Source organism: Trachurus trachurus, assembly GCF_905171665.1.
Source record: "Trachurus trachurus genome assembly, chromosome: 9".
Classification (NCBI taxonomy): Eukaryota; Metazoa; Chordata; class Actinopteri; order Carangiformes; family Carangidae; genus Trachurus; species Trachurus trachurus.
This window is the reverse complement of record NC_139895.1, coordinates 10,533,111-10,546,532: the sequence shown is the minus strand read 5'-3', so window position 1 is coordinate 10,546,532 and position 13,422 is coordinate 10,533,111. Positions and strand designations below refer to the sequence as shown.

At 39.5% G+C, this 13,422-nt stretch overlaps 1 protein-coding gene across 1 annotated transcript; it reads right to left on the bottom strand.

Annotated features, from left to right (window-relative positions):
• Window positions 1–8,176: 8,176 nt before the first annotated feature.
• On the bottom strand, window positions 8,177–13,318 carry spring1 (SREBF pathway regulator in golgi 1). The gene is made up of 5 exons (XM_083978523.1): window positions 12,619–13,318; window positions 10,268–10,424; window positions 9,983–10,134; window positions 9,626–9,739; window positions 8,177–8,738 (listed from the first exon to the last, which is right to left on the bottom strand). Exons 1-5 carry the CDS (start codon window positions 12,715–12,717, stop codon window positions 8,655–8,657), a joined length of 606 nt encoding a protein of 201 aa, XP_083834649.1. The 5' UTR covers window positions 12,718–13,318; the 3' UTR covers window positions 8,177–8,654.
• Window positions 13,319–13,422: the final 104 nt, after the last annotated feature.

The window sequence follows — 13,422 nt, the reverse complement described above, 5'->3', positions numbered from 1 at the left end:
CTCATCATGCTGTTTTATCTTTGACCTGTCTCAGTTTTAAAAGGAAGCCGGCGCCTTAAAGGTGTCATGGCCTTTATGTATGAGTCTGTGGTGAGGCGTAACAAACTTTATAAAAGCCCAAATATCCCTGCTGGAGATGTAGTGCAGCTCAGCTCAGATTAGTGAGACCCTTTAAGAAGAAATAATGTCTTCAGTTGTTTTAGAAGTAGGACCAGATTTGAGGATGAAACCATTTTTGAGGGTCTAGGAGCAGGTGGTCATGGAGGAATGTCTGATTTCCTTCAGATTTTGTTGTTCAGAGGATCGACACCCAGGCTTTGACGGACTTTATTTTAAAGGCTGAGGCTGAAACGAGAAACATACTGGACTCTTATTAACATAAAAAAAAGATGCACCTTAATGCTGATGATCCACCGAAAGAGACACGGGTACAAGAAAAAAATGAAACGGGACCCAGATTGGAGCCATGGGGTACACCGAGCTCAGGAAACGATCCAGGAAAATGTCCTTCAGTGAGATAAGAGTACACCTGCAGCTTTGAGGTAGATTTCTTTTTAACCTGCATTAAGAGTTTGTCAGAAGAAACCAAAGTCGACAGAATATATAAAACTTGATTTGAGTGAAGTTGATTTGATTCTTAAACGTTACCTTTTTACTGAAGACTGTGGTGATTTCCTTTAATTTCTGCAACATCGTTTTTTTTTAACAGATGCGACCTAGACAAAGTGTCTCTAAAAAAAGCTGATGGCATCTTTTCGTCCATATCTCATGAGCTGTGACATCTTTTTTACATAAAACTAAGTTTGTGAGTCTTATCTGCACGGTATATGTCTGAGAAGAAGTGTCACACCCCCAGCACACTCATAATGAGCGATGCTGGAAAAGTTAAAAAAATGTCATCATGGAAAACAAGTGCACAAGTCATTCCATGTGTGTGTGTGTGTGTGTGTGCGTGTGTGTGAATGAGTGAGTGTGTCAGTCAGTCAAAATGCGCGGGTGTAGATGACTGTGCGATTTAAATATTGTACAGTGTATATATAGGCCGGTCAACCAGTCATTAGGCATTAAGAAGGCTGAACATTGTTTATCAACAAGAGCTGAGCGTGAAGCAAATCAGTTACTTTTCTACTTTCACTATGGATTACAGACTCAACACACTCCTGAGGCTCTATGGTAAATATCCTTTTCATATTTAATTATATATATATATTGTATGTGTGTGTTTTTATTTATTTGATTTCTCTAAATTTGAGCTACACCTAAACTCGGCCCATCCTACACATTACTATGACTAAACTAGCCTTGTCACTTGTTCCAGAGTGAAAGTGACCATATATACCCCCTGCAGATTTCGCAGCCATATTTTTGACCAACGGATCTGCAGAAGTACTGTAGGATAGATTTTCTTCCCCCTGTGTTTCCTTTGACTCATCTGTGTCCTTCCTTTCCCACAGTGTTCATCAACCTGCTTCTGCAAATCCACTCGAGGCCACTGTCTGCTTCTCCAGCTACCTGCGATCCTTTAGAGAAAACTTTGTTTCTGTCTCGACAGCTGGAGCATCAAGCAAAAGAATTGCTGGAGGAATATGTAAGTCAGACATCGTGTCATTTAGTGCCAGTTACTTTTGGGGACTGGAGTTCTTTTACATCTATTTTCTTTAGTGATTTTGGTGACAAATGTGGTGGAAACTGCAAGTGCAATTAAACCAGCAAACAACTTAGCAGCTACTTGATCAGAAATATAACAAGAAGAGTTGGTGTATGTGGTTTACAGTGCAGCCAAACAAACGCACCTGAGTCAACAGCAGGAGCAACCAGAGTCCAATTTAATATAGTGCACTGTGCAAATAGTCTCACCACAACAGAATGAGTTGGTTTGAATGAGTGTGGATTATTCATTGCTCACAATAGTTTAGTTTTAGTCTAAAAGAACTTTTTTTAACCTTTAATTTCCGTTTTATTTTAGTGTCCTTATCATCTTATTGTTTATATTATTTAAAACCCAGGATATGGGGGAAGATATGATCACTGGCATGCCTGTTTGAATCAGATTTGGTGGCACTGCATCTCATTAGACCTTTTTCTGTCTTTCTTGCAGAAAACATATCACGGAGAAAAGCCTGATCCCATCCCGGAAGAGGTTCCTCCCTCCACCATATCTGGAGACTCCATTTCTGAGAAGCTGCAGGACGCCTACGCCAGGAACCTGCTTTTTAAACTGCACATAGAAAAAGTTGAAGAGTACCAGGTTGAGTTTTTTGGCAACCCAGAGTCTATTGTAGAACCCTTGACTCGTTTCAAGGCTAACCTCCGCAACCTTTCACTTAGGATAGCAGAGATTCTGTCAGAGCTCTACCCTGAAGACCCTTTACCGACATCACCGGCTCTGCCAGAGTTGCCGCACGGCGATAACTACGCTAGAATAGTGTACGGCCAGGGCGTTCTGGTGTCTCAGAGGGACTGGCTCCAACAGGTGCAGCAGGTTGTGGTGGAGGCACAGAAGGCCAACGGGTGTGAAGTCGCTTAGAAGGGGCCGATCTGAGGGAACACGGCCCTCGCTCGTATTTTCTGCCACACTTCAGGTTTTCTTTTCTTAAATCTGAAGATTTACAAAGAGAGTTACAAAAACACTAAAACTGGGAATTCAGAGATGGACAAAATTTAAGATTTTGGCACCAAACCTCCTCTGCTGGTCAGTGGGAATCAGCCTGAGGTCAAATTTGACAATATGTGTTTGAATTTATGTATTTTTTATTTAAGAGGGTATTAATGCATATTTATTTATTTAAAATTTTTAATTTATGGTCATAAGATCTATACATTTTACAGAATGTACATTTGATGAATATCTATTTATATATGTATTTATTTATATCATTATAATAATAATTATTACAACAACTTCCCTAACCACAGCACTTTATATTGTAGCATTTGTCAGTGTTTACAGTGGAGACGACAGGAAACCAGAAAAGCATCCAAAATGTGAAGAAGAGATTCATAACAAGCTTGTGACAATCATGCTTTCATCCAGTATCACCTGTCTCCTAGTATATTGTTTATTGTTTTATTGATTATTATTTGCTATTATTTTGTCATTTCAGCCCAACGTGAGGCTACATCTGTTATTTATTAAGTCAGTTCAACTGACTTAATAAATAACAGTAGTTTGGAAGTTGTTTTTAGTGAATGTTGTAAGTTGTTTTTGACATGAGTGAGTGAAATGTCCCGGTTAGTTCACCCGACCTGTTGTCAACAGTTGTTATTTGTATTTCTTTTGCTTTTCTTCTGGCACATAAAGATTTTTATATATATATATATATATTATACAGTCTTCAAGCATTTTATAGTAACACCTGTAAAAGTTAATATCAAGTTGATTTTTTTTCTTCTTGACATAACAAGAATAACATTGTTGTAAATGTGTAAATTTGCTCAGGGAAACTCAAAAAATTTGAAGACAAACAGATGAAAAAGTATGTGTGTGTTTGTGTGTGTGCGCTGTATTAATATACTGTAACTGAGTTGACAGGAATTTCTCTGTTGACCCAATAAAGCTGTTCAGATTGTGCAACGTTCTGCATCAATTTACTTATGATTTCTTTTATTGCTAAAAGTTTTTTATGAGGACAAAACACAAACAAACACATTTATAATTCTAAGAAACTGAACAATTATTAGATCACTCACAAGTCCAGCCTCATTTATCAACTGAGTGCTGTCGTCAATTAGAAAATGTAGTTGTTGTAGGTTGAACCGGGTATTGTGGAGTTGTGGTTGAAGTTGCGTCTGTGCACAGGAAGTGTTGCGAGAGAGGAATCAGAGAAGGGATGAATCAATCATAACGTAGAAAAAAGTCATTACAGAAGTGCGTGATAAACAGCTGACGTGTTGTTTGTCAGAGTTTTAAGTGTTTCATCTGAAATGATGTCAAGATTATGTTGATGTCGCATCAAAGAGTGAAAGTGACACTAAGGTGACACAAAACCTTGTAACCTTGCATGTGTGGTAGCCTGGATCATGCAAGGTGAAGGAAAGAACTGTGATTAAAGGATTTGTCAAAGTAAAATCTCTGTAATATTTTCATGAATGTTTTTGCACATTTCACCAAAAACAGTTCAGTTGTTGTTTCCTACAAACCTTCAGTTATTTGCATCATTTCCTCCTCCGTCAGTGGACGTGACACTGCACCCTGCTGACCTGTCAGAGGAACCTGATCTAGATCGGCTGCTTCACAGTTTTCTTCAAAGGATATGGTAACCTTAGCGAGAGGGGAAATTTTTATCTTCAGAAGTTTTGAAATTGAACACGCCCCACTTTTTTTTTTTTCATCAGAGTTGTGCAAATACAAAAATCTCGTGTGATTGAGATTACATTAGTGCAGGGATCAGTCCTTGTCATATTTGAAAACTCACTGAGTGGATCCAGAATGAAATACACAACAGGTGCAGTGTGGTGTTTCTTTTTTTTTTTTTTCAGTATTTTGTTGTAGTTCTTCAAACATCATGATTTTTTTGGGGAAAAAAGTGTGATTTGAAGTGTGTATTTTGCATTTGCAGGTTTTCTCAAAGTGGCCTGTGCCTGGATGGTGATTGTGCTGCCAGGCTCGGATGCAGGTCACGCACCGAAGAAACATGGAGCTGCTGCGTCGTGCAGGCCGAAGGAGCTGATGGCCCTCACCAGGAACCTGGTCGAAAGGAGCCTGGCAGCTTTTGTGAGTGTTTTTCAACAATAAGCAGCTCTCACTCACTATTAGGTTTAGCATTCAAACGTTTGCCCTAAAAACAGAAATATTACCTGTAAAATCCATGTAAAAGAAAAAAGAAAAAGTGCATAAACTGAAATACTCAAACTGATGAATGCAATGTTTGCAGAGGTTTTTGCAATTTCTTGTATTGGAGATTCATAGAGATGTATTTTTCTACAATCAGTTAAAAACAAAACAACAAAAAATTAATTTCTATTAAATCTATAATGTTGCATTGAAAAAAAAAAGAATCTAAAAAGGGATGAGTGACTACAGCTAAGTAAATGATGAAATTGAACAATTTCGCCCAATTTCACTTGAAATCAAAATTAACAATATGTAAAAGTAAACTTACCAAACTTACAACAGAAGTAAAATACTGGGTCCTGATGAAGGTCAATAGACTGAAACGTTGACTTTACAATAAAAGAGCTTCAAGTGAGTGCGAGAGCAAGTGCTGATTTTTGATGTTGAACCTGACTGCGGATCTGTTCCCAGCACCACCCTAAAGGAGAATGTGCATGCCGATTAAGCTTGAATGTGAACTTACTTTCATATGTTATCTGTAATATCTTTAAATAAGCTCATTTTAAGCTAATTTAAAGCAACAGCAAAGACGCGACCCATTGAGGGAGACCCTCATTTTCAATGAGGCCGAGTGCACAATAACAGAAATCACAAAAAGCAAGCAGAACAATTTACAATAAATCGGTCAAAGCAAGAACATGTTGTTTCATACTGTCTGGCAACAAGGTGCTTAAATCTGTTTAGGGAAGGTGGAAAAGCCAACTTCAAAGTGTTTTGCAATGCGTTCCAAGATTGCGCAGCGGCTACAGAAAAGGCAGTCTTGCCCAAAGTCAGTTTGGCTGCAAGGCAGCTCCAGGAGAAACCAGTCATTGTGTTGGGTGGGATAATGATTAGCATGTGGGGCTAACAAAGAGGAGATGCAGTCTGGAGATTTACAGAGAATTGCTTTAAAGATAAACAGTAGCCAGTGAGCCTCTTGCCTCATTGTAAGAGATGTCAGAGCAGTAGTGCAATACAGAAGACAGTGATGGGTATTATACAGTAGCTGGCACCGGTAATGAATCTTAGTGCAGCATGGTAGACGGAGTCCAAAGATTTCAGGGTTGATGCAGCTGCATGTCTGTAAATTTGGAAAGAAGTGGAAAGAAGAGTTGCTTCCACAATCCACGATCATGTATTTTACACCCCAGTCGTATATAAATATGAAATAAAAGGAAACTCATCTTGTCTTTCACCATCTCGGCGACACCGGAGCGCTGACGTTGTCTGTCAACTCCTGAAACCACATCTTTCACAGAATCTGCAGAGACATTTGCGTGGGTTTTTGCTGTTTACTTGTTGTTGTGTTGGTTTGGTGAAGATCTTGTCTTGTGTGAACCTGCAGAGCGACACTTTTTAAGAGATCAGAGGAATATCTGCAGTAAGATTCATTCAAATGTGAGTGGAATAGACCTTCAACTATACCTCGCTTTCTTCTCTTTCAGGATGAAGCCAATGGGAAGCACCTTGGCACTTGGTCTCCAGGCTTCCCTTCCCTCCAGGTCCATCACAACTCCCCCCTTGTCCCCTCCAAGGTTCATTGCAGCCTCCTCTTCATGGGCAAAGGCCTGGGGGAAGTCCTGAAGGACCAGAAGAACAACCTGAACCCCACAGACGTTTCACTTCACGAGGAGCTCAAGCATACTATCGCCCAGATCGAGCTGCTCTTCAAGTGTCTGAAGCATACCCTCGGAGGGGAATGCCCCTCCAAGCCGCGCCCGCCAGAGATGCCCGAACAGGTGTTTCAGAGGAAGCAGTGGAGTCACACTCTGCTGAAGACGTCCAGAGACTATCTGAAGTGGCTGGAGAGCAAGGTTCAGGCCCGCGTGTCCAAGGTGAAAGTGACAAAGCACGGAGGACGCAGAGTTCCTGCAGCGAAGCAGCAGAAATACTACGAGGGGAGTGGTTCCCTGCTGTGATTTCAATATGCAGATGTGGTTACAGTTCATGGCAGCTTTTCTTACATATTAAAAGATTATTTTATTTATCACATTTAAAAAAAATATATAAATCTCTAATTATGTATACAAAAACTGGAAAGGTTTAACACTGTGAATCAAGATGAAGTTATTGTTTTGACACAAACCTGTTTTTACAAATAAAGATTTGATACAAAAAAAAGATTGTTTTATTTATGATTTTTCAATTTTGTATTTTTTATGATAGCCTATAACTAAAATAATTCTTTACAGACGGCCTTAAGTCTAAAAGTTTTTTTTTGTTGTTGCCATTTTTGTTTTAAAGAATAGTTTGATATTGTGGGAAATACATTTATTGACGACCGAAGGGCAGATCCAGTCTTACTCTGTTGTGGCCTGGGTCTTCTGGTCCTAATCTTGCCCATACAGTACTACTTCCACATCTGGGCCTAATCTTACAGCTGACACTGGTGGATTTCTGAGTGTGCACCAGAGTTGGTCCAGATGTGGAAGTAGAATTTAACAATATGGGGACAGATGTGGAGGAGCCAGGTGGACACTGGACCAGAGGAGAATAAGTATGGGTTTGGGGTTATTAGCTCCATATTTTGCTTTTCATTGAATTTTAAACCGGAACATTGATATTCATATTTACTATAATATCTATAAAATCATATTACTCATGTAAAAGCTGTATAAGTTCAATTAAACTCAATATTTTTTTTGCAAACAGTCGACACAGTCCCAGAGTGACGGTATAATTAATCAACTTGCCAAACGAGGCAAATGAGAAGGAGCTCTAATACATTTCCTAATTACACCAGTTTGTTTTCTCAGCCTTCACAATGATTAATTGTTTTTTTTTTTTGCTTCGGCCATCTCTCCCTGGTGAGCGAGCTGCACCGCCTGGAGGTAGAGAGAGGCTGATAAGCATCAGACCCCGGTCTGGACTCCAATCACTGCAGTCTTCAATACGATGCGAGGACAGATGGACAGTGCACAGTGAGACAGATAAGTCTGTCACTGTCCCGTCAAAGCGACGCCAGACAACAACGACACTGCAACAAAGATTAATGTGTTCCTCGCCCGCCTCAAATTAAGTGATCAATTAATATTCTATTACAACTTCCCAGTGCGTTGTTGCTCTGGACGAGCTTCAAAATCAATCTTTCTACTTTTTTTTTTAAGATGGATGTTTACTAATTTCAACACCTGCTGTTTTTTTATTTATTTATTATTTTTTACACCTTTTCTAACTATTAATATCATGAATGTTTGTTCATTTTAGCTGATAAAATAAAACGGTTGGTTATTTAAAGATCACATATCTGGCTTGATCATTTTTCTCTACTAAATCAAATCCAGACAAACTCTTAGGCAAACTTAAAAATATATTTAAAAAAAGGCATTATTGTTTCACAGTCACTTTTATTAAATAGCCGTTACATATGCATGCACTATACACAGACGTAATGACACATTCTTTGCCGTTTCTTAAAATATTCAACGAAAACATCGAACAGCTGTTAACTTCTTTTAAAATGAAGCCTATTTTTAATGACATGAACTGGTTTGAAGCGGATCCTGATGGGACGAGCTGCCTGCTATATGTAGACCTGATGATCATCACGGATGAATGTATATGAAGCCTCCTATGCACTTATGAAGTGTAAAAATAATCAAATCACATCGAGTTATTTGTCCATTTTCTCAAGATTGGATCGGTCTCGGGACGTCTTCATTCGTTCTTTTGTTTTTGTTTTTGTGCCACAATGATGCAAAATTATCCAAGACAGCAGTTCTGTTTGTGCAGAGTTCAAAATGAGCGCCTTCATTGCGGCGTCCAACCAGGATGCTTTAAAGACCCACTGTTGTTTCCGTTAACGTCCTGAGCCTGAGAGAGAGGATGGGGGATCGAACTCTCATACAGGAAGCAGCTCTGGCGGACTCTCTCCGTAGCAGTACTTGGCTTGAGGGTTTCTGTAGGTGTTCTCATGTTGAACACTCTGTTGGAGAGGAAAAAAATGTTTTAAAATTAGTATTTTATAGTGCAAACGTATATATTGCTATCACAGTTTGTTCATTTTTAACTCCAGAATCAAGAAAACACTGATTTTAGGCTTCACGCTGAGCTTTGCAAGTGATTAATATGGGCGAGCAGCGATCAAAGTGATCAAAGCTGCTGCAGAATGAATGTGATCATACGTTTTAATCTGTGGAGAATTTTTGTATGACATAAAACTGTAACAACGAAAACTCGTTGCATAGCAATGAGTCATGTCGATGCATTGAAAGTTGTTTTTGTTTCTTATATCTGGTGGTGACAAATACACAGATGAATATTACATAGGAGCAAAATAGTGACTAATTTCATTTCATTTCATTTCTCTCCAATTGTTAAAGAGATATGCGGGACGTGTGGTGGCTTATCTGCGTAGCGACAGTTTTCACTATAACTAAGACTTGGTTTCAAATTTAAGGACAGGTTTGACTGTGTGTTAGGAGAGTCTGTCTCGAGTGGATTGCTTTTAGCTCTGTTTGTCTTGTAACTGGGGATGTACCATTGTGAAATTCTGGGCTGATACTGATGCTGATGTTTAAAATAAGTATTTGGCCGATGGCAGATGCTGGTACTAGTGACGTTTTTTCTTTGATGTTTATTCCTCTTTTGTATAAAGAGAACAAAGAAATCTTCATTACTCACAAAAAAACAAAATTTTTGCTCACTTAACTTTAACAAATTGAACATGCAGAGTCACATCCCCCTGAAAAAACAGGCTGCACAACACGCCACATAACAGATAAACATCGGCGGCAGTCGATGAGGCGAATATCGGCCGATACCGATGTTTCAGCCGGTGCATTAGTTGGTGCTTCCCTACTTGTAACGTACTTGTGAGGAGGTTCTGCACTTGGCGAGGCACAGCTCGAAATGATCCTCAACGGCAGTGAAGAGATTCTGGAAACCTTCAGCTGCACGGTTCAGGAAGCGCTCCAGGAGCGGTTGCTGAGGGAGATAAGAGACAGAGCATGTGTAAAAACACTTAGGTGCTGATTACAGGTTGTTCTATCTAAAATTTTTCCTTCCTCTTTTGCGGTCGCTGCGATGTGTAAACTAAATTACAATATCAAGATTCAGCTTCGGGGGCCTCATGATATCTGGATTCCTGAGTTTAAAGATGGTTCACGGCAACAAGCTAAGCCCTTATGTAAAAAAAAAACAACAACCTTGATGCGACAGAGCAGATACCTTATCAGGCTGGAGGCAGCAAGACACGCAGTACTCGTAGATGCTGCAGCAGCCATTGGCGAGGCAGCTCTTACAGATGTACTGCCTGGAGCTGGGAGCGTTGACGTTACAGCAGCCGTTCACCAGCAGGTCTTTTCTCTCACAGACGTAGCCTGTTGAAAAACAAAAAAAAACAAAACATGAAGCACATTAATGTTGATTAAGGGGAAACAAGTGGCATCTCATGGAGCTTTATTATCGTCACTGTCTGGTGATTGAGCAACGTTTGTGTTACTCACTACTCACCAAGTTCGTCTGTGAGTAGCGTTTTGCCCTGGATGGAGTTTCTGCACTGAGTAATCTGTCTGCTGCTGTTGCCCAGGTTGAAGCGGACTTTCCAGGGGATGCGATGGTCTGGATCTCTAACCTCTAAGAGTGTACGGTCCCGTATGGTCCTCTCCTCCTGCAAGAGTTCACACACACAAACACTGTGATGTGAAACCAGACAACTGAACACAAGGTTCAAATCAATACTGTGATATAGAAAGCAAGATAATACAAGATAATAAAGCAGGGCTGGAAACTGGATAAAATACTTACGATTAGTTTTGTGCTGATACAAAACCTACAGCTTTTTTGATATCTACAAGTTCAGTCCAGTTATCAAAGGCCAAAAAAGCAGAAGAGAAATTTTCTTAATTTATGATTATTATATATATATATATATATTGAAATATCTTTGATGATTGATCTTTGACAAAAAAAAGTAACTTAGATAAGTCATTTTAGGAAAATGCGATGATATATTATTTTGGGTTTTTCATTGTTTTAAACGATCTAATCTATGGCTTGAGGCCCTGTGGCTAAAGAGGTATCACAGGTTGTCTTCTCATGTCCATATATTTCAGTATCTTTGCCACAGCTGGGATGTATGGGGTGTGTGTGAGAGAATGGGTGAATGAGAAACAAACTGTATAAGTTGCTATATAAATGAATCCCTTCACAATGTGACTTGCAAAAAACATAAAATGTATTTCACAATGTATCTGTTTAATACTTGATTCACCGATTACTCACTGTTTAGATTATAAAATGTCTATAAATTGTGTGTGTGAGTCTTTCACACCCAGTCCTACAGAACTATAGCTTTTGTTAAAGCCCTTTTTGGACTGGTTACACCTTTAATTGCTTTGATCGAGACTAAAGCCAATTAGGGTGATATTGTTGTTTTATGTATTACACATCATTGTGAAGGAGCATCTTTTTTTGTCCGATGATCTCCTGTCTAGTTATTTTATCAGTAAAAGGTTTGTCTTAGATAAAAAAGCACAGTGGAAAACTGATAAGTCTGATAAGTCCCAAATTCATTCCGCAGAATGCAACACTTATCTATATCTATGAAGTGATTCATTTTGTCCAAGCAGCATCAGTTCATTTATATGGTCTAAATCTTTTGCAGAGAAAATTGGGCCATCCCAATGACTCCTGTAATCCCACACTGACTCTGATGATGAGATGTTTGTTGAGATCTGGGGCTTGTGGGACCCACACTAGCTGTTGCAGGACTTGCTCTGTTTCACACAATCCTTCACTGTGAATCTGGATGTGTGATGCTCAGGTTGCTGTGTTGAGTGAACTTGGGACCAATCACGTGCACAAAGTCCCTAAAACTTTTGTGCAAAGTTTCCCAATGCAATGTAATCTAAAGATAGAGATATGAATTCACAAAGTATGCTATGAAAGCCCATTTCTCTCACTTTATTGGAGAATGAGATCTAATAACTCAAAATAATGAGATACTAAGTCAAAAACGATGAGAAAGTATCTCATTATTTAGAGTTAGTAAGTCAAAACTATCTCAAAATAATGAGATACGGCGAGGAGATGTGTTTTGTTTCGATGGATTAAAGACAAACCCTCATTCAGGGAAATATTCAAGGTTTTTCCTATGGAACACCTCAGTGCCACATCAAAGGGCAATGACGACTTGGTGACCTTGTTGACCTGCTGCAGAAAGGGCGACCATATTTTGCCTTTCATTTTCTCTCTCTTCTACTTTTTCTCAGTATAGGCCCCCTGTACATTTTTGTATGTTGTATATGATGTGCAATTCATGTATGTGAATTAGTATATTTTTGTTTTGCAGTTTGGCTGTGTCTGTGCTGTATGGTTCCTTGTTTGTTTTTTGTGAAATGAATAAAATATATTACCAAAAAAAGAGTGAGAGAGAGATACGACGTCAAAAACGATGAGAAAGTATCTCATTATTGAGAATTTGTAAGTCAAAACTATCTCAAAATAATGAGATACTGTCTCAAAATTAGATACTTTATCATCATTTTGAGAAAGTAAGTCAAAAATAATGAGATACTAAGTCATTATTGTGAGAAATTATCTCGTTATTCTGACTTGGTATCATCATTTTGAGAAAGTATCTCATTGTTTTTGAAAGTATCCCATTATGTTGAGATAGTTTTGACTTATCTCATTGTTTTTGATAAAGTATCCCGCAGTTTTTCTTAGTATATCATTAGTTTTGAGTTATTAGATCTTGTTTTTTTCCCATCAAGTGGTGGAAATTGACTTCCATATTATGCCAAGGATCATATCCAGTCATGCACGGTGCAGATCGGTGCAGTTTGTGGGAGTTTGTGTACCTGTTTGAGTGTGCTGGTGAGAAAGTAGATGAGAGACAGCCCGAAGACGACTCCCAGCACCCAGCGCTTCCTCAGTAACCTCCGCAGCACCATCATCATAGCATGGCTTTGTCGTGAGGACGCCGGTGTGTGACAGTGACAGTCCAAACCATCAACACCTCCACTGTCCGTCTGTGTGGCTGACCGACGTAGGCTTTGTGTCAGGTACAAACGTAAACGACGTCCGACTTGACTTGAAAATAAAACTACACACGTGTGTTAGTTAGCCCGAGACGTTGAGTTAGGTAGCTTTAACGGAGCTAGCAGCTAGCCCGATGAAACAACAATGAGTTTTAAGATATGTAAGTTAGCTACGGGACAGGAGCATTAAGCTAACCCATGGTGCAGGCTGAGTGACTCACAAAACAAACAGTAGCTGGAAAACTGACCAAATATCTCAAAATAGTTGAGTAACAAACAGGCGAGCTCACATTATAAAAGCCTGCTTTGTTAGCCTGATAGCTGTCGTTAGCATGTAGCTCTCCTACTTTGATGAGTGGAAAATAAACGACGCTAACGCTGATGTATTATGACGCAGTTCCGTCCCTTTTTTGAAGCGCTATTCGGTTTTGTCCGACATTGGCAGCTGCTGTGGTGTTTTTCATCCAGCGTAAAAATCTGACATCCACCATCAGCAAAACACATCTGCTGCTGCAACACGGATGTGGTTTGGTGGGGGGACTGGGAAGGAGAGCGCTGATTGGCTGAGAGAGGTGCCCTCCGGTGACGACATACCGGAAGTTTTTTTTTTGCAGGTGAGCCGAT

Excerpts from the sequence above, each read along its gene's own strand:
- spring1 (XM_083978523.1), bottom strand. The coding sequence starts at position 12,717 with ATGATGATGGTGCTGCGGAGGTTACTGAGGAAGCGCTGGGTGCTGGGA. Across the intron at positions 10,425-12,618 it reads TCACCAGCACACTCAAACAG|GAGGAGAGGACCATACGGGA; the intron begins GTACACAAACTC and ends GAACTCTTGCAG. Across the intron at positions 9,740-9,982 it reads GCTGCCTCCAGCCTGATAAG|CAACCGCTCCTGGAGCGCTT; the intron begins GTATCTGCTCTG and ends TATCTCCCTCAG.